At 52.0% G+C, this 27,500-nt stretch overlaps 1 protein-coding gene across 4 annotated transcripts in view; it reads right to left on the minus strand.

Annotated features, from left to right (window-relative positions):
* Nucleotides 1-27,500, minus strand: part of TSC2 (TSC complex subunit 2) — an 87,205-nt gene that overhangs the window by 45,505 nt on the left and 14,200 nt on the right. For all 4 annotated transcript variants that reach the window (XM_075318307.1, XM_075318306.1, XM_075318305.1 and 1 more), the window contains exons 9-15: nt 23,356-23,499; nt 22,534-22,671; nt 16,185-16,288; nt 14,784-14,865; nt 1,481-1,636; nt 1,191-1,292; nt 701-823 (exon numbers count right to left, since the gene is read on the minus strand). In XM_075318307.1, the coding sequence (XP_075174422.1) occupies nt 701-823; nt 1,191-1,292; nt 1,481-1,636; nt 14,784-14,865; nt 16,185-16,288; nt 22,534-22,671; nt 23,356-23,499 (849 nt within the window). The remainder of the gene's footprint in view (nt 1-700; nt 824-1,190; nt 1,293-1,480; nt 1,637-14,783; nt 14,866-16,184; nt 16,289-22,533; nt 22,672-23,355; nt 23,500-27,500) is intronic.

Here is a 27,500-nt window from a genome sequence, read left to right on the forward strand (position 1 = left end):
GAGGAAAGGGAGGAAAGGGAAAGGGAGGAAAGGGAAAGGGAGGAAAGGGAAAGGGAGGAAAGGGAAAGGGAGGAAAGGGAAAGGGAGGAAAGGGAAAGGGAAAGGGAGGAAAGGGAAAGGGAGGAAAGGGAAAGGAGGAAAGGGAAAGGGAGGAAAGGGAAAGGGAGGAAAGGGAAGAAAAAGGGAGGAAAGGGAAGAAAAAGGGAGGAAAGGGAAGAAAAAGGGAGGAAAGGGAAGAAAAAGGGAGGAAAGGGAAGAAAAAAGGGAGGAAAGGGAAGAAAAAAGGGAGGAAAGGGAAGAAAAAAGGGAGGAAAGGGAAGAAAAAGGGAGGAAAGGGAAGAAAAAGGGAAAGGAGTGAGCGATCGAGGAGTGAGCGATCGAGGGAGGAAAAAAGGAAAGGGAAAGTAGGGTGGGAGGGGGGAAAGGGAGGAAAAAGAAAAAGGAAAGGGAAAGAGGAGAAAAGGAAATGGAAAGGAAGGAAGGAGGAAAGAAGGGAAAGCAGGCTGAAAAAAAGGAAAGTGAAAGAATGGAGGGAGGGAAGAAAAAAAAAAAAAAAAAAAGATAGATAGATCGATAGATAGATAGATAGATAGATAGATAGATAGATATATTTTAACAGACCAGAACTCAAGGCATAAAGGAGGTTGGTGAATTTGGGTCAGGAGACACAGACTGCGTTTTACGGATGTCTAAGACTCACCTGGAGACGAATACTGCTGGCCATGGGGGAGCTGTAAAGGTTTCTGTAGTGCAACTGGATATGATTGACCAACATCTCGTACACACGCATGGCGTGACTTGCCGGTAGAGAATACAGCTTGGTCTGCAGAAAAGATGCAGGATAAAGGGGCATTCCAACTTTATATAATGAAGGCATACCAATAGGTTTGTCATCAGTAGATTGGAGGGGGTGACATCTGGGGGAACCGCTAATCTGCAGAATTAAGTGACTCCAGTGCAGGATTAGCGCAGTGTTCTCCTGTTTCCGGCTCAGACGGGCGGCGAGGTAGAAACTGACAACTGGACAATGCAATATAACAGTTCCCCAGATCTCCTAACCCTAACATGAGTGGAGGTCCAAAACGTCAGCCCTCCACCGATTGAGTGATAGTATGTGGCAGCGATACAAGAGGAGTATCCCCTTACAAACTAGTTAACGCCCAGAGAGTATATTGAGTGCTCATTCCCACCTGTAATATAACCATGAGCCCCAGCACAGAGGTCTTCACATCTTCCAGGGACGAGGAGTCCTGTCCTGCAGATTCGGACAGTGACAAGGAACGGGTGACCACCTAAAAAAAAAAAAAAACCCAAAAAAACAAAAAAAAAAGTTATTTTATGCTACGATAATGTAACAGTCAGTGTCTACTGGAGGCACACATTCATGAAGCAACACTTGGAGGACCTCCTGTTACAGGACAGAGCGGCCGAGTCTCCATAGGAGGATATCCCCAGAAGAGGACACAGACGCAGCGCTCACCCTCTCGATGATGTCCATCAGGCCGTTGAAGTGGCAGGAGTGGCAGCACTCGGCCAGGTCCACCAGCAGCTGGGTGGCAAGTTTACGCACTTGATGATCCTTATCTTCAGGAATATGAGCCAACTGGCAGGTGACCACCTTCTCAATCAGCTCTTCCTAATGAGACAAACACAAGAAAAATTTAGGAAAGGTCCAACTGTGCAGATTGTCCATGGACGCTTGGAAGATCTTCCTAAAAAGGCGAAACCTCGGACTGGCACCGATATTTGCAGCACTTCTGCACAAGGCTGAGCCGCAATCAATAGGAGCAAGTTCACAAGGGGTTAATCCGGCCCGGTTTCCATTATTTGCAGGAGAACAAATGGGTTGCAAAAAAAAAAACAAAACACAAACCCATAAAACAAAAAACATTTGAGCACTGGAGGTGGAACGTCGCAAAACAGACACGTGGAGACTTAGGATGTACAAAAAAAAAAAAAAAAAAAAAAAAAAAGGATGTACAAAAAAAAAAAAAGCTGCAAACAAAAAAAAAAAAAAAAAACAAAAAAAACCCCCAAAAATATAATATTAAACAGAATATAAAATAATTATATTTAATATATGCGCTGCTGCAAAAAAAGAGAATTTTGTTTACTTACCGTAAATTTTTTTCTTATAGTTCCGTATTGGGAGACCCAGACATTGGGTGTATAGCTTCTGCCTCCGGAGGACACACAAAGTACTACACTCAAAAGTGTAGCTCCTCCCTCTGAGCATATACACCCCCTGGATAACCAGATCTAGCCAGTTTAGTGCAAAAGCTGAAGGAGAATAGCCACCCACAAGTAAAAACAGAGCAAGAACCGGAACAACCGGAGTCTGTCTACGACAACAGCCGGTGACAACACGCAGAACAAGAAACTGCCAACAGGCAACAGAGAGGGTGCTGGGCCTCCCAATACGGAACTATAAGAAAAAGAATTTACGGTAAGTAAACAAAATTCTCTTTTTCTTTATTGTTCCTTATGGGAGACCCAGACATTGGGACGTCTCAAAGCAGTCCATGGGTGGGAATAAACAGAAAAACTGAGAAGTAGGCGGAGCCTAACTTCACAAATGGGCGACAGCCGCCTGAAGGATGCGTCTGCCCAAGCTCGCATCTGCCGAAGCATGAGCATGCACTTGGTAGTGCTTTGAAAAGGTATGCAGGCTAGTCCAAGTGGCAGCCTGACAGACCTGCTGAGCCGTAGCCTGGTGCCTGAAAGCCCAAGAGGCACCGACAGCTCTGGTCGAGTGTGCCTTGATCCCCGGCGGGGGCGGCACCTGAGTACACTGGTAGGCATCGGAAATGGCCGACCTAATCCAACGAGCTAAGGTCGGCTTAGAAGCCGAGAGGCCCTTACGCCAACCTGTGGTTAGCACAAAAAAAGAGGTGCACCGCCTAAGAACAGCGGTGCGAGACACATAGATCCGGAGCGCCCGCACCAGATCCAGAGTATGCAACGCTTTTTCAAAGCGATGAACAGGAGCCGGACAAAAGGAAGGCAGGGAAATGTCCTGGTTAAGGTGGAAAGGAGAAACCACCTTAGGGAGAAAGTCCGGAGTCGGACGGAGAACCACCTTGTCTTGATGAAAAACCAAAAAAGGTGACTCCGAAGAGAGCGCAGCCAAATCAGAGACTCTCCTGAGGGAAGTTATGGCCACTAGAAAGACCACTTTCTGTGAAAGACGAGACAAAGAAACCTCCCTAAGAGGCTCAAAGTGGGGTTTCTGCAAGGCCGTGAGAACCAAATTGAGGTCCCAGGGATCCAAGGGCCGCCGGTAAGGCGGAATGATGTGAGACGCGCCCTGCATGAAGGTGCGGACCTGAGCCAGCCGGGCGATACGCCGCTGGAACAGCACTGACAGAGTCGAGACTTGTCCCTTGAGGGAATTGAGGGATAGTCCTAGCTGCAGACCGGACTGTAGAAAGGACAGAAGGGTCGCCAAGGAAAAAGGCCAAGGAGCATGGCTGGAAGAGCGACACCAGGACAGGAAAATTCTCCAGGTCCTGTGATAGATTTTGGCCGAGGAAGACTTCCGAGCCTGAGTCATAGTGGAGATGACTTCAGGAGGAATACCAGAAGCCGTCAAGATCCAGGACTCAAGAGCCACGCCGTCAATCTGAGAGCCGCAGAATTCTGGCGGAAAAACGGACCTTGTGAGAGAAGGTCTGGACGGTCCGGAAGATGCCACGGCACCTCTACGGACAGATGGAGCAGGTCTGGGTACCAAGCTCGCCTGGGCCAGTCCGGAGCAATGAGGATGACCCGACGACCCTCCATTCTGATCTTGCGCAGAACTCTGGGCAAGAGAGCTAGAGGGGGAAACACGTAGGACAGACAAAACTGGGACCAATCTTGAACCAGAGCATCCGCTGCAAAGGCCTGCGGATCGTGGGAGCGAGCCACGTAAACCGGAACCTTGTTGTGCCGGGATGCCATTAGATCCACTTCCGGAGTGCCCCACTTGCGGCAGATTGACTGAAACACTGCCGGATGCAGGGACCACTCGCCACTGTCCACGGTTTGACGGCTGAGATAATCTGCTTCCCAGTTTTCCACGCCTGGAATGTGGACTGCGGATATGGTGGACTTGGAGTCCTCCGTCCACTGAAGGATGCGTTGAACCTCCAACATTGCCAGGCGGCTGCGTGTCCCGCCTTGGTGATTGATGTAGGCAACCGCTGTCGCGTTGTCTGACTGGACTCGAATGTGCTTGCCCGCCAAAAGGTGGTGAAAGGCTAGGAGAGCTAGAAGCACAGCTCTGGTTTCCAGCACATTGATCGAGAGGGCTGATTCGGACAGAGTCCAAGTGCCCTGTGCTCGGTGGTGGAGACATACGCTCCCCAGCCGGACAGACTGGCATCCGTGGTGAGGATCACCCAGGACGGGGCCAGGAAGGAGCGTCCGAGAGAGAGAGAGAGAGAGAGGGGCCAAAGCCACCACTGAAGAGAGCTCCTGGTCTGTGGCGACAGAGCCACTAGCCTGTGCAAGGAGGAAGTCCGCTTGTCCCAACAGCGGAGAATGTCCAGCTGCAGAGGACGCAGATGGAACTGGGCAAAGGGAACAGCCTCCATGGACGCCACCATCTGACCCAGCACCTGCATTAGGTGCCTGATGGAATGACAGTGGGGCCTCAGCAGAGAGCGCAGCGCCAGATGGAGGGACTGCTGTTTGACTAAGGGCAGCTTCACAAGTGCCGGCAGAGTCTCGAACTGTATCCCTAGGTACGTGAGCCTCTGGGTCGGAGTCAGAGTGGATTTGGGCAGATTGACAAGCCACCCGAATTGGGCTAGAGTGGCGAGAGTGAGCGAGACACTCCGCTGACAGTCTGCGATGGATGAAGCCTTGACTAGAAGGTCGTCCAGGTAAGGAATCACTGCCAACCCCTGGAGGTGCAGAACCGCAATCACTGCTGCCATGACCTTGGTGAATACTCGAGGGGCCGTGGCTAACCCGAAGGGGAGAGCCACGAATTGGAAATGTTCCTCTCCGATTGCAAAGCGTAGCCAACGCTGGTGTGAAACTGCAATTGGCACATGCAGATAGGCATCTCTGATGTCGATGGATGCCAGGAAATCTCCTTGGGTCATTGAGGCAATGACCGATCGCAGAGACTCCATGCGAAAATGCCGCACCTGAACATGCTTGTTGAGAAGCTTGAGATCCAGGATGGGCCGGAAGGAACCGTCCTTTTTGGGGACTAGGAAGAGATTTGAGTAGAAACCTCTGAACCGTTCCCGGGCGGGAACCGGTACAATTACTCCGTTGGCCTGCAAGGATGCCACGGCCTGAGCGAAGGCGGCGGCCTTGGAGCAGGGGGGAGTTGACAGAAAAAAAATCTGTTTGGCGGGCTGGAAGAGAATTCTATCCTGTAGCCGTGGGAGATGATATCCCGCACCCACTGATCGGAGACGTGTTGAAACCACACGTCGCCAAAGTGGGAGAGCCTGCCACCGACTAAGGATGTTGCTGGCGCGGCCAGATAGTCAAGAGGAGGCTGCCTTAGTGGCAGCAGCTCCTGCGGTCTTCTGTGGACGCGCCTTTGTGCGCCAGTTGGGTTTTTGGTCCTTGGCTGAGTTAGTGGACGAGGCCAAGGGCTTAGAGGATGACCAGTTGGAGGAACGAAAGGAACGAAACCTCGACTGGTTCCTACCCTGGGCAGGTTTCCTGGTTTTAGTTTGTGGCATGGAAGTACTCTTCCCGCCAGTAGCTTCCTTAATAATTACATCCAGCTGTTCACCGAACAGCCGGGACCCAGCAAAAGGGAGCCCAGCAAGGTACTTCTTTGAAGAAGCGTCTGCCTTCCACTCTCGAAGCCACAAGATCCTGCGGATAGCGAGAAAGAAGGGAATTTTGTTACTTACCGTAAATTCCTTTTCTTCTAGCTCCAATTGGGAGACCCAGACGATTGGGTGTATAGCTACTGCCTCCGGAGGCCACACAAAGCATGCACAATGCAAATGGCCAGGGGGACACTCCCTGAGCAGAGCACCAGGATAAGAATATCTTCCACGTTCTGTGGTAGATCTTAGCAGACGTGGGCTTCCTAGCTTGTCTCATGGTGGCAACAACACCTTGAGATAATCCTGAAGACGCTAGGATCCAGGACTCAATGGCCACACAGTCAGGTTCAGGGCCGAAGAATTCAGATGGAAAAACGGCCCTTGTGACAGCAAGTCTGGTCGATCTGGCAGCGCCCACGGTTGTCCGACCGTGAGATGCCACAGATCCGGGTACCACGACCTTCTCGGCCAGTCTGGGGCGACGAGTATGACGCGGCGGCAATCGGACCTGATCTTGCGTAGCACTCTGGGCAAGAGTGCCAGAGGTGGAAACACATAGGGCAGCTGGAACTGCGACCAATCCTGCACTAAGGCGTCTGCCGCCAGAGCTCTTTGATCGCGAGACCGCGCCATGAAGGCCGGAACCTTGTTGTTGTGCCGAGACGCCATTAGGTCGACGTCCGGCATTCCCCAGCGGCGACAGATTTCCTGAAACACGTCCGGGTGAAGGGACCATTCCCCTGCATCCATACCCTGGCGACTGAGAAAGTCTGCTTCCCAGTTTTCTACGCCCGGGATGTGAACTGCGGATATGGTGGAGGCCGTGGCTTCCACCCACAGCAGAATCCGCCGGACTTCCTGGAAGGCTTGCCGACTGCGTGTCCCGCCTTGGTGGTTGATGTATGCCACCGCTGTTGAGTTGTCCGACTGAATTCGGATCTGCTTTCCTTCCAGCCACTGTTGGAAGGCCAGTAGGGCAAGATACACTGCCCTGATTTCCAGAACATTGATCTGAAGAGTGGACTCCTGCTGAGTCCACGTACCCTGAGCCCTGTGGTGGAGAAAAACTGCTCCCCACCCTGACAGACTCGCGTCTGTCGTGACCACCTCCCAGGAAGGGGGTAGGAAGGACCTTCCCTGTGATAATGAGGTGGGAAGAAGCCACCACTGAAGCGAGTCCTTGGCCGTCTGGGAGAGGAGGACTTTCTTGTCTAAGGACGTCGACCTCCCGTCCCATTGGCGGAGAATGTCCCATTGAAGTGGGCGCAGATGAAACTGGGCAAACGGGACTGCTTCCATTGCTGCCACCATCTTCCCCAGGAAGTGCATGAGGCGTCTTAAGGGGTGCGATTGATCTTGAAGGAGAAACTTCACCCCTGTCTGTAGTGACCGCTGCTTGTCCAGCGGAAGCTTCACTACCGCTGAGAGAGTATGAAACTCCATGCCAAGGTATGTCAGTGATTGGGTCGGTGACAGGTTTGACTTTGAAAAGTTGATGATCCACCCAAAAGTCTGGAGAGTCTCCAGCGCAACGTTTAGGCTGTGTTGGCATGCCTCTTGAGAGGGTGCCTTGACAAGCAGATCGTCTAAGTAAGGGATCACCGAGTGTCCCTGAGAGTGCAAGACTGCTACCACTGCTGCCATGACCTTGGTGAAAACCCGTGGGGCTGTCGCCAGACCGAAGGGCAGGGCTACGAACTGAAGATGGTCGTCTTCTATCACGAAGCGTAGAAAACGCTGGTGCTCTGGAGCAATCGGCACCTGGAGATAAGCATCTTTGATGTCTATTGATGCTAGAAAATCTCCTTGAGACATTGAGGCAATGACGGAGCGGAGGGATTCCATCCGGAACCGCCTGGTTTTTACGTGCTTGTTGAGCAGTTTTAGGTCCAGAACAGGACGGAACGAGCCGTCCTTTTTTGGCACCACAAACAGATTGGAGTAAAAACCTTGACCTCGTTCCTGAAGAGGAACAGGGATCACCACTCCTTCTGCCCTTAGAGAGCATACCGCCTGCAGAAGGGCATCGGTTCGGTCGGGATGTGGAGAAGTTCTGAAGAACCGAGGGGGAGGACGAGAACTGAACTCTATCCTGTACCCGTGAGACAAAACGTCTGTTACCCACCGGTCCTTGACCTGTGGCAGCCAAATGTCGCAAAAGCGGGAGAGTCTGCCACCGACCGATGATGCGGAGGGAGGAGGCCGAAAGTCATGAGGCAGCCGCCTTGGAAGCGGTTCCTCCGGTTGCTTTCTTTGGGCGTGAGTGAGCCCGCCAGGAATCTGAGCTCCTCTGCTCCTTCTGAGTCCCCTTGGACGAGGAGAATTGGGCCCTGCCCGAGCCTCGAAAGGACCGAAACCTCGACTGTCCTCTCCTCTGTTGAGGTTTGCTTGATCTGGGCTGGGGTAAGGAAGAATCCTTACCCTTGGACTGTTTAATGATTTCAGCCAATTGCTCACCAAACAGTCTGTCTCCAGATAATGGCAAACTGGTTAAGCATTTTTTGGAAGCAGAATCTGCCTTCCATTCCTTTAACCACAAGGCTCTGCGCAAAACCACAGAGTTGGCGGACGCCATTGAGGTACGGCTCGTGGAGTCTAGGACCGCATTGATAGCGTAAGTCGCAAACGCAGACATTTGCGAGGTTAAGGACGCCACTTGCGGCACTGATGGACGTATGAGAGAGTCCACCTGCTCCAGACCAGCTGAAATAGCTTGGAGTGCCCACACGGCCGCGAATGCTGGAGCAAACGACGCGCCGATAGCTTCATAGACAGATTTCAACCAAAGGTCCATCTGTCTGTCATTGGCATCTTTTAGTGAAGCCCCATCTTCCACTGCAACTATGGACCTAGCTGCAAGCCTGGAGATTGGGGGGTCCACTTTTGGACACTGGGTCCAGCGTTTGACCACGTCAGGGGGAAAGGGATAACGTGTATCCTTAAGACGTTTGGAGAAACGCTTGTCTGGATAAGTATGGTGTTTCTGGACTGCTTCTCTGAAGTCAGAGTGGTCCAGAAAAGTACTCAATTTACGCTTGGGATACCTGAAATGGAATTTCTCCTGCTGTGCAGCTGCCTCCTCCGCTGAAGGGGCTGGGGGAGAAATATCCAACAGTCTATTGATGGCCGCTATAAGATCATTTACCATAGCGTCACCATCAGGAGTATCCAGATTGAGAGCGGTCTCAGGATTAGACTCCTGATCAGCTACCTCCGCCTCATCATACAGAGAAGCCTCTCGCTGAGACCCTGACCAGTGTGATGACGTCGAGGGTCTTTCCCAGCGAGCTCGCTTAGGCTGCCTGGGACTGTCGTCCGAGTCAGAGCCTTCAGCCTGTGATGCCTGAGACCCCCTTGTAGCATGGACTAGATCCAACTGAGGGGGACCGGGGAACATTGCATCAACAGTGTCCATGGTCTGAGTGACCGGCCTGGACTGCAAAGTTTCAAGAATTTTTGACATAGTCACAGACATCTTATCAGCAAAAACTGCAAACTCTGTCCCCGTCACTGGGGCAGGGTTCACAGGCGTCTCTGCCTGGGCCACTACCACCATAGACTCCGGCTGACGAAGTGGCACAGGGACCGAACATTGCACACAATGGGGGTCAGTGGAACCTGCCGGTAGATCAGCCCCACATGCGGTACAAGCAGCATATAAAGCCTGTGCCTTGGCACCCTTGCTTTTTGCGGATGACATGCTGTTGTCTCCTCAGAGCAATAGGGTATAAACCAAGAAGCGACCGTACAGTGCAATATATATAGGTACAGACAAAAAGTACACTAAATAACACTGTGGCACTAGTGGGGTCAGCACTTTTGTGCTGCTTACCGCCCGCTTAACAGCGGGTGTGTGGTCGCCAGAATCCCTTGTCTGGGTCTCCCAGGGCTATGTCCGTTCTCCAGCTCAGACTGCATGCAGGAATGGCTGCCAGCGTCCTGTGAAGAGGGACGGTCCGTGGGCGTGTTCAGACAAAGTGCGGGAAACTGGCGTCCCACTGTGCCCAGTGAGGGGGCTGGAGTATGTAAATAAGACTCCAGCCCTCGGCGCTGACTGATTGTACAGCGTCTCTCCCCTTCCGTGATTGACAGGGTTGGGGGCGGGAACGAAACGGAGCTAGGCCGCAAAAGCCGGGGACTAGATTTATGAGCGCTGCCGTCGTAAAAGCACGGTCAGCGCGAGTCCCCGGCGCACTACAAGTCTCAGCCGCGCCGCCGCTCCAGGGGCGGTCGGCGCGGTAGTTCCCAACACAGAAAGTCACTCAGCTAAGCTGTAGTGAATAAGACCCAGGCGCGCAGCGCTACTGTCCCCGGCGCACTAGCACACCCAGCAACTCTGGCGTGTGTCTGTGCCTGTCTGTACGGGGACACAGAGTACCTGAATGTTGCAGGGCCTTGTCCCTGACGGCACTCAGCTCCGTATCCAGCAGGATCTCCGGGTCTGTGGATGGAGCCCGGCCTCAGAGTCTGGAGGCCGGTAAGATCCCACTTCCCCAGAGCCCTTCAGGGGGATGGGGAAGGAAAGCAGCATGTGGGCTCCAGCCTCCGTACCCGCAATGGGTACCTCAACCTTAACAAACACCGCCGACACAGAGTGGGGTGAGAAGGGAGCATGCTGGGGGCCCTAGTATGGGCCCTCTTTTCTTCCATCCGACATAGTCAGCAGCTGCTGCTGACTAAACAGTGGAGCTATGCGTGGATGTCTGACCTGCTTCGCACAAAGCTTGAAAACTGAGCAGCCCGTGATCCCACGGGGGGTGTATAGCCAGAAGGGGAGGGGCCTTACACTTTTTAGTGTAATGCTTTGTGTGGCCTCCGGAGGCAGTAGCTATACACCCAATCGTCTGGGTCTCCCAATGGAGCGCCGAAGAAATTAGCCGAAGCCACCGCAGTGCGGTGAGAAACCTACAGCATGGCAGACATGGCATAGGATGAAAAAGCTGAAGCTTGGGAAGTTAAGGCAACCATTTCGGGCATAGATTCCCTGGTGAGGGAATGCATCTCCTCTAGAGAAGCAGAGATGGCTTTGAGAGCCCACACTGCTGCAAAAGTTGGGGAGAACGAGGCCCCTGCCGCCTCATATACAGATTTGGCCAGAAGGTCAATCTGGCGATCAGTGGAATCCTTAAGAGAGGTGCCATCAGCCACCGACACAACGGTCCGGGCTGAGAGTCTAGACACCGGAGGGTCTACCTTTGGTGAATGAGCCCACTCCTTGACCACCTCAGGTGGAAAGGGAAAACGGTCATCAGAACCACGCTTTGGGAAGCGTTTGTCAGGACAGGCCCTAGGCTTGGTCACAGTGGCCTGAAAACTGGAGTGGTTAAAGAACACACTCCTTGTCCTCTTAGGCGAGGTAAACTGGTGCTTTTCTGCCAGAGAGGGTTGCTCCTCTGACACTGGTGGATTGAGATCCAGTACAGAATTAATGGACGCAATCAAATCACTAACATCTGCGTCACTTTCGGACAGATCAATGGGGCACATGGAGGTAGCCTCCGAGCCCCCAGTAAAGGCATCCTCCTCGTCCTGCGAGTCAGCTCGTGAATCAGAGCCGCGGGACGAGGAAAGAGAGGGAGCCCTGCGTCTCCTCTTATGAGGACGGGGTCTGGGACCAGAAGAAGAATCCTCTGTGAGCTCTGCTGAGAGAGCCCTAGCAGCAGAGGAGCCCTGAGAAGGGGGCTGATGCATGTTCAGCAAAGTCCGGGACAGCTGTCCCATGGAGTCGGCAAAAGACTGGGAGATTGACCCTAGAGAAGGATTCTACCCAAGCCGGGGGTTCAGCCACCGGAGCCGGAGGGACCACTGGGGAGACTCCAGGCTGAGGCACCATGTTAGAGCAGGCATCACAATGTGGATATGTGCTCGGTTCAGGCAGCACGAGCTTACATGCAGTGCATATTGAGTACAGCTTTGCAGCCTTGCTCCTCGTGTGAGACATGCTGCTGGAGTGGGGGCTCTGAGCCAGAATGACCCCCAGAGAGTATATAAGAAGGTCCACAACCGGAGGTTGTGGCTTACCAGACCGTTTGTGTGCCCTCCAGATCCCACAGCCCGGACCCCCAAGCAGCTTAGTAGGGATGCTGCAGCCAGCGCTGATCCAGAGAAAAACGCTGATAAAATGGCGGCGGAGCGAAGAGAGGGAGCGGGACCTGCTCTGAGAGCGGGATCTGGAGGGCCAAAGAGACCTACAGGGGAGGGGACATGTACTCAGTGAGGAGTGTCTCTCCCCTGTGTAGAACGGCCGCTGGGCGAGCCGCACTGTCCCTCTGCATGAATGACATGCGAGGGCAGTGAAAACGAAAGTAGGCCTCCGGCGAAGCCGGGGCCTAAATTTGAGCGATGCGGCCGGCGCGCAGGCACCATCGGCGCGGTTCTCAGGCGACAACCAGAGAACCGGCCGGAAATGTCAGAAAAATTACACAGCACACTCTCCCACCATAATAAAGTACCGGACCCCCCGAATATAAACTTCTCAGGTTCTTAGCTTGCTGAGACGCAGGGTTCCAAGTCCTTGGGGATGAGTGCTCCGGTCCAGCAGGGTCCTGAAGGGCTGCGGATGGAGACCGGTCTCCTGCAAAGCAAAGAGAACCGTGCTGGCTCCCACTTCAAGCCAGAGCCCGAGGGATGGTGAAGGAGCGCGGCATGTAAGGCTCCAGCCCTGGAATCAACCTTAACAGCACCACCGACACAGTGGGGTGAGAAGGGACATGCCGGGAGTCCAGGCTTGGACCCGCTTTTCTTCAAAAACTTTTCAAAAATGAAAAATCAGATGAGAATGCATGTGTGGATGTATGCCTCCTGAACACAAAGCAATGAAACTGGCTAGATCTGGTTATCCAGGGGGTGTATATGCTCAGAGGGAGGAGCTGCACTTTTTAGTGTAGTACTTTGTGTCCTCCGGAGGCAGAAGCTATACACCCAATGTCTGGGTCTCCCATAGGAACGATAAAGAAAACAACAACCAACCAACCACCAACCACCAACAACAACCAACCACCAACCACAACCAACCACCCACCAACAACAACACCCACCCCACCACCAACCACCACCAACCACCAACCACCACCAACCACCAACAACCAACCACAACCACAACCAACCAACCACCAACCAACCACCAACCAACCACCACCCACAACCACCACCCACAACCACCACCCACAACCACCACCCACAACCAACCACAACCAACCACAACCAACCACAACCAACCACAACCAACCACAACCAACCACCCACCACCCACCACCCACCACCACCACCCACCACCCACCAACCACCACCCACCAACCACCAACCAACAACCAACCAACAACCACCAACCAACAACCACCAACCAACAACCAACAACCACCAACCAACCAACAACCAACAACCAACAACCAACAACCAACAACCAACAACCTTTGTGAACCCCAATAGGCACTATGAAAGAAGAGCAAGAAAAACCAGACCTGGTGCACATGCGAATTGCAACCTGCCAGCAGAGTTTTGCTATGTAATCTGAGAGCAGCATAATGTAGGGCGGACACGCCCCTCCCTGATTCAGTGATGTGTCACTTGCTGGTCTGTATAAAGGTCCAGTCACACTAAGCAACTTACCAGCGATCCCAACAACGATAGGGATCGCTGGTAAGTTGCTAGGAGGTTGCTGGTGAGCTGTCACACTGCGACGCTCCAGCGATCCCACCAGCAACCTGACCTGGCAGGGATCGCTGGAGCGTGGCTACACGAGTTGCTGGTGAGCTCACCAGCAACCAGTGACCAGCCCCCAGTCTCCTAGTTACAGCACACATCAGGTTAATTAACCCGATGTGTGCTGCAGCTAAATGTGCACAGAGCAGGGAGCAGCGCACACTGAGCGCTGGCTCCCTGCTCTCCTAGTTACAGCACACATCGGGTTAATTACCTGATGTGTGCTGCAGCTACATGTTTACAGAGCAGGAGCCGGCACTGACAGTGAGAGCGGAGGAGGCTGTATCAAAGGTAAATATCGGGTAACCAAGGACAGGGCTTCTTGGTTACCCGATGTTTACATTAGTTACCAGCCTCAGCAGAAGCTGGCTCCCTGCTCACTGCACATTAGTTGTTGCTGTCTCGCTGTCACACACAGCGATCTGTGCTTCACAGCGGGACAGCAACAACTAAAAAATGGCCCAGGACATTCAGCAACAACCAACGACCTCACAGCAGGGGCCAGGTTGTTGCTGGATGTCACACACAGCAACATCGCTAGCAACGTCACAAAAGTTGTTCGTTACCAGCGATGTTGCTAGCAATGTTGCTTAGTGTGACGGGGCCTTAAAAATCAATGTTTTATCAGCAAGAGGTTATCACTACACTACATTATGCCTCCTGGTCCAGCCATGCCACCAGGATTGATTGATTAGTAGATGTAGATATACTATACTATACTATACACACACACAATCAGTGGCAGGGTTATACAAGGCTCAGCACTCCAAGCTCTGCAGCAGAGAAAACTGGAATTGCATCAAAATGACTGACATAGCTGGAATCAGAGCCTCAGTCCCTACATCATCCTGCTCTCATTACATGATCACTTGCTGACCGATTCCTTTTAGGGCATGTGTGCACGTTTAGCATTTGGTGCAGAAATTTTGGCACCTCTTGGTAAAAAAAAAAAAAAAAAAAAAAAGCAGTGGGGGTGGGGGGGGGAATAAGGGGCGGCAGATTGTTCCCATTCATTAGGATGGGTGAAATCTGCAGCAAAAACACCGCAAGAAGTGACCTGCTGCAGCTTTACTGCTGCAAGGAGAAAATACTTCAGGTGTGCACGAGACTTCAGGATTCTCATGGACTTTGCTGGCATCAGGAGTCCCTGCGGGTTTTGTGACAAATCTGCACTCAAAAAAGCAATGTGTGCACACAGCCTTAAAGGTTACACGTCAAGCCTGAATCCATATGCAGTCTCCAAGGTACAGGGCTTAGGCAAGATAACAGTCCTATAGAGGGGTGGGGGGCACTAACCTCATAGAACTGCCTGTTGATGCTGAGAGAGAAGGACAGGACGTCCAAGACTTTCATCCGCACGATGGAGCGAGACTCGTTCCTGAAATATATACAGTATGTGATTGTCAGTGAGAATAATAAATAATAATGTGTCTCTTTATATTTGTGAGTAAAATGTAAATTGTTCTTTTATTCTATAAACGTCTGACGTCTCCGAATTTCCAAGCAATAAATTTTGTATTTATTTTCTGAAAATGAGAATTGGTGAAAATACCAGAACAATGCACAGAATGCACAGAGCTTTCACACCTCATAATGCAAAGAAAACAAGTTCATAATCATTTTCAATACTAATAATGTTTTACCTCAGGAAGAGTTCATAAATCAATACTTTGTGGAATAACCATGTTTAATCCCAGCTTTCCACCAGTCTGTCACACTGCTTTTGGGTGACCTTATGCCACTCTTGGTGCTATAATGTAAGCAGTTCTTCTTTGTTTGATGGCTTGTGACTATCCATCTTCCTCTTTATTACATTCCAGAGGTTTTCAATGGGGTTCAGGTCTGGAGACTGGGCTGGCCATGACAGGGTTTTGATGTGGTGGTCCTCCATCCACACATTGATTGACCGAGCTGTGTGGCATGGCACATTGTCCTGCTGTTAAAAACAGTCCTCAGAGTTGGGGAACATTGCCTGAGCAGAAGGAAGCAACTGTTTTTTTTCAGGATAACCTTGTATGCGGCTTGATTCCTACGTCCTTCGCAAAGTTTAATCTGCCCAATTTCTATAGTAAGGTAATCATTGAGTCGTCTTGTTGGGCAAAGCTGAAAATACCTGTTCGTCTAATGGTTAGAAGGAGACCTGGAGAGGCTTACAATCCACAGTGTGAAATTTGGTGGAGGATCGGTGATTATCTGGAGATGCTTCAGCAAGGCTGGAATTCGGCAGATTAAACTTTGCGAAGAATCAAGCCGCATGGAGAGTTATCCTGGAAAAACAGTTGCTTCCTCCTGCTCAGGCAATGTTCCCCAACTCTGAGGGCTGTTTTTCCCAGCAGGACGATGCGCCCTGCCCCACAGCTAGGTCAATCCATGCGTGGATGAAGGACCACCACATCAAAACCCTGTCATGGCCAGCCCAATCTCCAGACCTGAACCCCATTGAAAACCTCTGGAATGTAACCAAGAGAAAGATGAATAGTCACAAGCCATCAAACAAAGAAGAACTGCTTACATTTTTGCAGCAGGAGTGGCATAAGGTCACCCAAAAGCAGCGTGACAGACTGGTGGAAAGCAGCCAAGACGCATGAAAGCTGGGATTAAACATCATTCACTGAAAGCAAGAACGGGATTTTAAAAGTGGGAATTCATGTATAAAAAAAGTGAACTAGAAAAGTTAGAATTTTTTTTTTTATTCACCTGAAATACTTGTCCATCAGTTTCTGCAGGTCGTGCACCCATCCCTCCTTCCCCGGGTGAATGCTCTGGGCGCGGTACGTGATGAGATTCACTACGGAGGAGGCCTGTGAAAAGATCAATATGGCGGAGTCACACATCATACAGATTTTCCAAAACCCACACGTAGCAGGCGGTTTGTTTTTTTTCCCCAGGTTTGCAGACTGGTCATACAGCTGCAGAAAGAAGGGAATTTTGTTTACTTACCGTAAATTCCTTTTCTTCTAGCTCCAATTGGGAGACCCAGACAATTGGGAGACCCAGACAATTGGGTGTATAGCTATTGCCTCCGGAGGCCACACAAAGTATTACACTTAAAAGTGTAAGGCCCCTCCCCTTCTGGCTATACACCCCCAGTGGGATCACTGGCTCACCAGTTTTAGTGCCAAAGCAAGAAGGAGGAAAGCCAATAACTGGTTTAAAGACCAATTCAATCCGAGGAAACATCGGAGAACTGAACCATACCACATGAACAACATGTGTACCCGAAAAAACAGAAAAACCCCCAGAAAACAGGGCGGGTGCTGGGTCTCCCAATTGGAGCTAGAAGAAAAGGAATTTACGGTAAGTAAACAAAATTCCCTTCTTTTTCGCTCCGAATTGGGAGACCCAGACAATTGGGACGTCCAAAAGCAGTCCCTGGGTGGGTAAAAGAATACCTCGTGATAGGGCCGTCAAACAGCCCTTTCCTACAGGTGGGCAATCGCCGCCTGAAGGACTTATCTACCTAGGCTGGCGTCTGCCGAAGCGTAGGTATGCACCTGAAAATGCTTGGTAAAAGTATGCAGACTCAATCAGGTAGGTGCCTGACACACCTGCTGAGCCGTAGCCTGGTGCCGTAATGCCCAGGATGCACCCACGGCTCTGGTAGAATGGGCCTTCAGCCTTGAGAGAACCAGAAGCCCAGTAGAACTGTAGGTTTCAAGAATTGGTTCCTCGATCCCCCGAGCCAGGGTGGATTTGGAAGCTTGCGACTGTTTACGCCGACCAGCGACAAGGACAAAGAGTGCATCCGGGTGGCGCAAGAGCGCCATGCGGGAAGTAGAACCTGAGTGCTCTCACCAGAACCAACAGATGCAAATCCTTCTGAAATTGATGGACTGGACGAGGACACAAAGAAGGTGAGGTGATATCCTGATTGATATGAAAGTGGGATACCACCTTAGGGAGAAATTCCGGAATCGGACGCAGAACTACCCTGACCTGGTGAAGGACCAGGAAGGGAGTTTGTATGAGAGCGTTGCTAGCTCGGAAACTCTCCTAAGAGACGAGACCGTTACTAGAAGGCCACTTCCCGTGAAAAGCGGGAAGGGAGACATCCTTCAAAGGCTCGAAAGGCGGCGTCTGGAGAGCAATTAGAACCTTGTTCAGATCCCAGGGCTCTAACGGCCGCTTGTACGGAGTGCTGAGAAGACAAACTCCCCGTAGGAACGTGCGTACCTGAGGAAGTCGTCGTTTCTGAAAAAATACAGATAGCGCTGAGACTTGTCCCTAAAGGGAACTGAGCGACAACCCATTTTCCAACCTAGATTGCAGGAAGGAAGGAAACATAAACGATGCAACCGGCCAGGGAGAAACACCCTGCGCCGAGCACCGAGATAAGAATATCTTCCACGTCCTGTGGTCAATTTTGGCGGACGTTGGTATGCTAGCCTGTCTCATGGTGGCAACCACGTCCTGAGGTAATCCTGACGACACTAGGTTCCAGGACTCAATGCCACACCATCAGGTTGAGGGCCGTAGAATTCAAATGGAAGAATGGCCCTTGAGACAGCCAGTCTGATTGGTCTGGTAGTGCCCCCGGTTAGCCTACCGTGAGGCACCACAGAACCGGGTACCACAACATCCTCGGCCAATCTGTAGCGACGAGGATGGCGCGGCCGCAGTCGGTCCTGATCTAGCGCAGCACTCTGGGCAACAATGCCAGAGGTGGCACATAAGGTAGCTGGAACTGCGACCAATGCTGAACTAAGGCGTCTGCCGCCAGAGCTCGATGATTGTGAAACCGTGCCATAAAGCTGGCACATTGTTGTTGTGCCGTGACGCCATTAGATCGACGTCCGGCCTCTGTCAGCGGCGCCAGATCTCCTGAAACCTGTCCGGGTGAGGAGACCATACCCTTTCGGCCACACCCCGGCGACTTAGGAAGTCAGCTTCCTAGTTTTCCACGCCTGGGATGTGAACTGTGGATATGGTGGATGCCGTGTCTTCCACCCACGTCAGAACCTGCCGGACTTCCTGGAAGGCTTGCCGGTTGCGCGTTCTTCCTTGGTGGTTGATGTATGCCACCGCTATGGAGTTGTCCGACTGAAGTCGGATTTGCTTGCTTTCCAGCTGCTGTTGGAAGGTTTGTAGGGCAAGATACACTGCTCTGTGTTCAAGAACATTGATCTGAAGGGTGGACTCTTGCTGAGTCCACGTACCCTGAGCGCTGTGGTGGAGAAAAACTGCTCCCCACCCTGATAGACTCGCGTCTGTCGTAACTATCGCCCAGGATGGGGATAGGAAGGACCTTCTTTTTGACCATGAGGTGGGAAGAAGCCACCACCGTAGAGATTCCTTGGCCGCCTGAGAAAGAAAGACGACTCTGTTGAGGGACGTCGACTCCTCGTCCCATTGGCGGAGAATGTCCCATTGTAGTGGACGCAGTGAAACTGCGCGAAAGGAACTGCCTCCATTGCTACCATCTTACGTAGGAAGTGCATGAGGCGTCTCAATGTGTGCGACTGGTTCTTAAAGAAGAGATTGCAGCCCGTAGTGAATGCTGTTTGTCTAGCGGAAGCTTCACTATCGCTGAGAGAGTATGAAACTCTATGCCTAGATATGTTATCGATAGGGTCGGGGTCGGATCTGACTTTAAAAAGTTGATGATCTACCCAAAACCCTAGAGAGTCTCCAGCGCAACGTTCGGGCAGTGTTGGCATGTTTCCTAAGAGAGTGCCTTGACAAGTAGATCGTCTAAATACGGGATCACAGAGTGACCCTGAGAGTGCAGGACTGTGACTACTGCTGCCCTGACCTTGGCGAAGACCAGTGGGACTGTCGCTAGCCGGAAGGTAGAGCTACGAACAGAAGGTGTTCGTCTCCTATAACGAAGCGTAGAAACGCTAGTGCTCTGGATCAATCGGCACGTGTGGATAAGCATCCTTGATGCCTAATGATGCTAGGAAATCTCCTTGGGACATTGAGGCGATGACATGGCGGAGGGATTCCATCCGGAACCGCCTGGTGTCCACGAGCTTGCTGAGCAGTTTTAGATCCAGAACGGAACGGAACGGCCCGTTCTTATAGGCACCGCAAATAATTTGGGGTAAAAACCGTGACCTTGTTCCTGAAGAGGAACGGGGGTCATCACTCTTTCTGCCTATAGAGTGCACCCTGTTTGCAGAAGAGCAGCGGCTCGGCCGGGAGGTGGAGAAGTTCTGAAGAATCGAGTTGGAGGACGAGAAGTGAGCTCTATCCTGTACCCGTGAGACACAATGTCTCACACCCAACGGTCCTTGACCTATGGCAGCTAAATATCGCCAAGGCGGGAGAGCCTGCTACCGACCGAGGATGCGGAGAGAGGAGGCCGCAAGTCATGAGGAAGCCGCCTTGGAAGCGGGTTTTCAGACTGTCGCTTTTTTGGGCGTGACTGAGCCCGCTAAGAATCTGAGCTCCTCTGATCCTTTTGAGTCCACATTGGACGAGGAAAAATGGGACCTGCCCGAGCCTCGAAAAGACCGAAACCCCGACTGCCTCTTGCTCTGTTGGGGTTTGTTGTGTCCGGGCTGAGGAAAGGATGAATCCTTACCCCTGGACTGTTTAATGGTTACATCCAAACGCTCACCAAACAGTCGGTCAGCAGAAAAAGGCAACTGGTTAAGCACCTTTTTTGGAAGCAGAATCTGCCTTCCATTCACTTAACGACCAGACCAGGCTCTGCTTAAAAACACGGAGTAGCGGAGGCTACCGCCGCACGGTTCGCAGAGTCCAGGGCAACCTGAATCGCGTAAGAAACAAATGCAGACATTTGAGAGGTTAAGGATGCCACCTGCGGCACAGATGTACGTGTAACCGTGTCAATCTGTGTAAGACAAGCTGAAATAGCTTGGAGTGCCCCAAGGGTGAGAATGCCGGAGCCAACGGTGCGCCGACAGCCTCATAGATGGATTTCGACCAGAGATCCATCTGTCTGTCAGTGGCATCTTTAAGTGCAGCTCAATCTCCCACTGCAACTATGGATCTAGCTACAAGCCTGGAGATTGGAGGATGCCGCTTGGGACACTGGGTCCAGTCCTTGACCACGTCAGGGGGCAGGGATAACGTGTATCCTAAGCCGTTTGGAGAAGCGCATATCTGGATAAGCGTGGTGTTCCTGGACTGCCTCTCTGAAGGCAGAGTGGTCCAGAAAAATACGTGAAGCTGACTCCTCCACTGGAGGAGCTGGTTTGAGAAATAACCAACATTCTATAGATGGACGCTATAAGATTATTTACTATGGCGTCACCATCAGGTGTATCCAGATTGAGAGCGGTCTCAGGATCAGAATCCTGAGCCGCTACTTCCGCCTCATTACACAGAGAGTCCTTCTGCTAGGACCCTGATGAAACCGAGGGCCGCTCATAGTGAGCCCGCTTAGGCTGTCTGGGACTGACGTCCGTGCAGAGCCGTGACTCTGGGATGCGTGTGACATTCCCGGAGCTGTTAGTTGTTCACACTGAGGGGGGCCATGGATCAATGATTCAACAGTGCCCATGTTGTGAGAGACATGTCCGGACTGCTAGGCTTCTAGTATCATAGCCATAGTCTCAGAAAAACTGTCAGTAAATACTGCAGACACCGTCCTCATCCTCTGGCCATTAGCAGAGACTCCGGCTGAGTTGCATACAATGGGGGTCTATGTAATCTGCCGGCCGTATAGCCGTACATGCTGTACCGGCTGCATAGAAAAACATGTGGTTCTGCACCTTTGTTTTACACAGAGAATATGCTGATAACTCCTCCGCACAATCCAGGAGGGTATATACAACGTGCGACCAAACAGTGCAATGTATATAGTACAAGCATATCTATAAGTGCACTTCTGCACTAGTGGGGTTAGCACCACAGGTGCTGCTTAACGCCTGTTGCAGCGATTGTGTGACTATCAGAATGCCAGGGTCTTCCACACTTGTCTCTGTATTGTACAGAAAACTGACACTAATGGCTGCCGGCGTCCTGTGTAGAAAAGGAAGCCGTGGGCGTGCCTGAGAAAGTGCGGGAATCCGGTTTCACAGTGCACACAGTGAGAGGGGTGGAGTATGCAAAACATACTCCAGCTCTCAGCGCTGCTGTGCTATGCAGCGTCACGCCCCTACCCTGACTGTCAGGGCTGTGGGCGGTAAGGAAGGGAGACTAGGCCCAGAAGCCGGGGACTCGAGTTAATAAGCGCGGCCGGCATATCAGTGCTGGCCGGCGCGGAAGTCCCCGGCGCACCACAACTCCCAGCGGCGCCTTAAATAAAAACGGCAGCGGCGTTAGCGCGGTAGTCACCCAATACACTAACACACCCAGCAACGCTGTGGTGTGCGATGGCACTAGTGCGGACAGCGCCGCTGTCCCTGGCGCACTAACACACCCAGCAGTGCTGCCGTGTGTCTGCGCGGTCCCCACAGGGACACCGAGTACCTCCATGTAGCAGGGCCATGTCCCTGAGGATACTCCGCTCCATGTCCAGCAGTACCAGGGGCTGTGGATGGAGCACGGCCTCAGTGCCTGGAGACCGATAGAATCCCACTTCACCCAGAGCCCTGTAAAAAGGGATGGGGAAGGAAGCAGCATGTGGGCTCCAGCCTCCGTACCCGCAATGGGTACCTCAACCTTAACAAACACCTCCGACATGAAGTGGGGTGAGAAGGGAGCATGCTGGGGGCCCTTAGTATGGGCCCTCTTTTCTTCCATCCGACATAGTCAGCAGCTGCTGCTGACTAAATAGTGGAGCTATGCGTGGATGTGTTGCCTCCTTCGCACAAAGCACAAAACTGGTGAGCCAGTGATCCCACTGGGGGTGTATAGCCAGAAGGGGAGGGGCCTTACACTTTTAAGTGTAATACTTTGTGTGGCCTCCGGAGGCAATAGCTATACACCCAATTGTCTGGGTCTCCCAATTGTCTGGGTCTCCCAATTGTCTGGGTCTCCCAATTGTCTGGGTCTCCCAATTCGGAGCGAAAAAGAAAGCTGAATGAATAGTCACAAAATTTGGTGAGAACCATGGTTGCAAAATCCCACCATGTGCAGAGTGTTTACAATCACCTATGTCCCAACCTGCTGCGCAAATAGAACGGGAACTTACAGGACGCTCATTGGAGTTTTTCTCTACAAGCTCAAAGAATCTTTCCTCATCCCCGTGGAATTCATTCTGGTCATAGAGCTCCTCTATAGCAGTCAGCAGGTTGTGCACGGCCACACGCAGCTCCTGACTCCGCAGCACCTGAAACCGCAGCAACGTCAGTAATGTATGTACACAGTAACTGCTCCAGCAGAATAGTGAGTGCAGCTCTGGAGTATAATACAGGAGGTAACTCAGGATAAGTAATGTAATGTATGTACACAGTAACTGCACCAGCAGAATAGTGAGTGCAGCTCTGGAGTATAATACAGGAGGTAACTCAGGATCAGTAATGTAATGTATGTACACAGTGACTGCACCAGCAGAATAGTGAGTGCAGCTCTGGAGTATAATACAGGAGGTAACTCAGGATAAGTAATGTAATGTACACAGAGACTGCACCAGCAGAATAGTGAGTGCAGCTCTGGAGTATAATACAGGAGGTAACACAGGATAAGTAATGTAATGTATGTACACAGTAACTGCACCAGCAGAATAGTGAGTGCAGCTCTGGAGTATAATACAGGAGGTAACACAGGATAAGTAATGTAATGTATGTACACAGTAACTGCACCAGCAGAATAGTGAGTGCAGCTCTGGAGTATAATACAGGAGGTAACTCAGGATAAGTAATGTAATGTACACAGAGACTGCACCAGCAGAATAGTGAGTGCATTTTTAAGGTATCATGGGGTTCAAATGTGGCTAGTTTAAGGAGTCGATAACCACAAGGGGAAAAAAATAAAAAATAAATAAATAAAAATAAATAGTTTGATATGGCCGCACCTGGAGCTGCTGGAATAATCGTTTAACGATATCCAAGACCACATCCCACGTCACCGCCTGCACCTCCTGCCCGTACTTCTTGATCAGTCTTGTGATTGACAGGACGATCTCATAAGACACTACTGCGTTCGGACAATTCATTGCCTGTTTAAAAAGAAGGGAATTTTGTTTACTTACCGTAAATTCCTTTTCTTCTAGCTCCTATTGGGAGACCCAGACAATTGGGTGTATAGCTACTGCCTCCGGAGGCCACACAAAGTATTACACTTTAAAAAGTGTAACCCCTCCCCTCTGCTATACACCCTCCCGTGCATCACGGGCTCCTCAGTTTTGGTGCAAAAGCAGGAAGGAGGAAACTTATAAATTGGTCTAAGGTAAATTCAATCCGAAGGATGTTCGGAGAACTGAACCATTAACCAAAAGAACAATTCAACATGAACAACATGTGTACACAAAAGAACAACCAGCACGAAGGGAACAGGGGCGGGTGCTGGGTCTCCCAATAGGAGCTAGAAGAAAAGGAATTTACGGTAAGTAAACAAAATTCCCTTCTTTGTCGCTCCATTGGGAGACCCAGACAATTGGGACGTCCAAAAGCAGTCCCTGGGTGGGTAACAGAATACCTCGATAAAAAGAGCCGAAACGGCCCCCTCTTACAGGTGGGCAATCGCCGCCTGAAGGACTCGCCTACCTAGACTGGCGTCTGCCGAAGCATAGGCATGCACCTGATAGTGTTTCGTGAAAGTGTGCAGACTAGACCAGGTAGCTGCCTGACACACCTGCCGAGCCGTAGCCTGGTGCCGGAATGCCCAAGACGCACCCACGGCTCTGGTAGAATGGGCTTTCAGCCCCGAAGGAAGCTGAAGCCCCGAAGAACGGTAAGCTTCAAGAATCGGTTCCTTGATCCACCGAGCCAAGGTTGACTTGGAAGCCTGCGAACCCTTACGCTGGCCAGCGACAAGGACAAAGAGCGCATCTGAACGGCGCAGTGACGCCGTGCGAGACACGTACATCCGGAGTGCTCTCACTAGATCTAATGAATGCAAATCCTTTTCACATTGGTGAACTATATGAGGGCAAAATGAAGGTAAGGAGATATCCTGATTGAGATGAAAAGGAGATACCACCTTAGGGAGAAATTCCGGTACAGGACGCAGAACCACCTTATCCTGGTGAAAAACCAGGAAGGGGGCTTTGCATGACAGCGCTGCAAGCTCCGACACTCTTCGGAGTGAGGTAACTGCCACTAGAAATGCCACCTTCTGCGAAAGACGTGATAAAGAGACATCCCTCAGCGGCTCGAAAGGTGGCTTCTGAAGAACAGTTAGCACCCTCTTAAGGTCCCAGGGTTCAAGCGGACGCTTGTAGGGTGGAACTATGTGGCAAACTCCCTGCAGGAACGTGCGGACCTGCGGAAGCCTTGCCAGGCGCTCATGAAAAAATACTGAGAGCGCCGATACTTGTCCCTTGAGAGAGCCGAGAGACAAACCCTTGTCCATTCCGGATTGAAGGAAGGAAAGAAAAATGGGTAAGGCAAAAAGCCAGGGAGTAAAACCATTATCAGAGCACCAGGACAAGAAGATCCGCCAAGACCTGTAATAGATCTTGGCGGACGATGGTTTCCTGGCCTGTCTCATAGTGGCAATGACATTCTGAGATAACCCTGAAGAGGCTAGGAGCCAGGACTCAATGGCCACACAGTCAGGTTGAGGGCCGCATAATTCAGATGGAAAAACGGCCCTTGTGACAGCAGGTCTGGGCGGTCTGGAATCGCCCACGGCTGACCCACCGTCAGATGCCACAGATCCGGGTACCACGACCTCCTCGGCCAATCTGGAGCGACGAGAATGGCGCGACGGCAGTCGGACCTGATCTTGCGTAACACTCTGGGCAGCAGTGCCAGAGGAGGAAATACATAAGGGAGTCGAAACTGCGACCAATCCTGAACTAACGCGTCCGCCGCCAGAGCTCTGTGATCCTGAGACCGTGCCATGAATGCCGGGACTTTGTTGTTGTGCCGTGACGCCATGAGATCGACATCCGGCGTTCCCCAGCGGCGACAGATCTCTCGAAACACGTCTGGGTGAAGAGACCATTCCCCCGCGTCCATGCCCTGACGACTGAGAAAGTCTGCTTCCCAGTTTTCTACGCCCGGGATGTGAACTGCGAAGATTGTGGAAGCTGTTGCTTCCACCCACAGCAGAATCCGCCGGACTTCCTGGAAGGCATGACGACTGCGCGTGCCGCCCTGGTGGTTGATGTACGCGACCGCCGTGGCGTTGTCCGACTGTATACGGATCTGCCTGCCCTCCAGCCACCGATGGAGAGCCAATAGGGCTAGATATACTGCCCTTATCTCCAGAACATTGATCTGAAGGGAAGACTATCGGAGTCCAGGTTCCCTGAGCCCTGTGGTGGAGAAAAAACGCTCCCCACCCTGACAGGCTCGCGTCCGTCGTGACCACAGCCCAGGTTGGGGGCAGGAAGGATTTTCCCTGCGATAGAGAAGTGGGAAGAAGCCACCACTGAAGAGAGGTTTTGGCTGCAAGGGAAAGAGAGACGTTCCTGTCGAGGGAAGCCGACCTCCTGTCCCATTTGCGGAGAATGTCCCATTGGAGTGGGCGCAGATGGCACTGCGCGAAGGGCACTGCCTCCATTGCTGCCACCATCTTCCCCAGGAAGTGCATGAGGCGCCTCAAGGGGTGTGACTGACCCCGAAGAAGAGATTGCACCCCTGCCTGCAGAGAAAGCTGTTTGTCCAGCGGTAGCTTGACTACCGCTGACTGTGTATGAAACTCCATCCCGAGGTAAGTCAGTGATTGGGTCGGTGTCAACTTGGATTTTGGGAAGTTGATGATCCACCCGAACTGCTGGAGAGTCGCCAGAGCGACGGTCAGGCTGTGTTGACACGCCACCCGGGAGGGTGCCCTGACTAGGAGATAGTCTAAGTAAGGGATCACCGAGTGGCCCTGAGAGTGTAGGACCGCCACAACGGATGCCATGACTTTGGTGAAAACCCGTGGGGCTGTCGCCAGGCCGAAAGGCAGTGCCACGAACTGAAGGTGTTCGTCCCCGATGGCGAAACGCAGGAAGCGTTAATGTTCGGGTGCGATCGGCACATGGAGATAAGCATCCTTGATGTCGATCGATGCTAGGAAGTCTCCTTGTGACATCGAAGCGATGACAGAGCGGAGAGATTCCATCCGAAACCGTCTGGTGCTCACATGCCTGTTGAGCAGTTTGAGGTCCAGAACGGGACGGAATGATCAGTCCTTCTTTGGCACCACAAACAAGTTGGAGTAAAAGCCGTGACCATGTTCCTGAGGGGGAACGGGAATCACAACTCCTTCTGTCTTCAGAACGCCCACTGCCTGAAAAAGTGCGTCAGCCCGAGAGGGGGGCGGAGATGTTCTGAAGAAACGAGTCGGAGGACGAGAGTTGAACTCTATCCTGTAACCGTGAGACAGAATGTCTCTCACCCATTGGTCTTGAACATGTGGCCACCAGGCGTCGCAAAAGCGGGAGAGCCTGCCACCGACCGAGGAGGCGGTTCGGGGAAGCCGAAAGTCATGAGGAGGCCGCCTTGGAGGCAGTGCCTCCGGCGGCTTTTTTGGGGGCGTGACTTAGACCGCCACGCATAGGAGTTCCTCTGGCCTGTTGGACGAAGAGGATTGGGACTTGGCTGAGGGCAGAAAGGACCGAAACCTCGGTTGTATTTTCCGTTGCTGAGGTCTCTTCGGTTTGGACTGGGGTAAGGAAGAGTCCTTTCCCTTGGATTCCTTAATAATTTCATCCAATCGTTCGCCAAACAATCGGTCGCCAGAAAACGGCAAACCGGTTAAGAACTTCTTGGAAGCAGAGTCTGCCTTCCATTCGCGCAGCCACATGGCCCTGCGGACTGCCACAGAATTAGCGGATGCCACCGCTGTACGGCTAGCAGAGTCCAGGACGGCGTTCATGGCGTAGGACGAAAAAGCCGACGCCTGAGAAGTCAAAGACGCAACTTGCGGAGCAGAGGTACGTGTGACCGCATTAATCTCAGACAGACAAGCTGAGATAGCTTGGAGTGCCCACACGGCTGCAAAAGCCGGGGCAAAAGACGCGCCTGTGGCTTCATAGATGGATTTCACCAGGAGCTCTATCTG

The sequence above is a fragment of the Anomaloglossus baeobatrachus genome, chromosome 7 (assembly GCF_048569485.1).
Source record: "Anomaloglossus baeobatrachus isolate aAnoBae1 chromosome 7, aAnoBae1.hap1, whole genome shotgun sequence".
Classification (NCBI taxonomy): Eukaryota; Metazoa; Chordata; class Amphibia; order Anura; family Aromobatidae; genus Anomaloglossus; species Anomaloglossus baeobatrachus.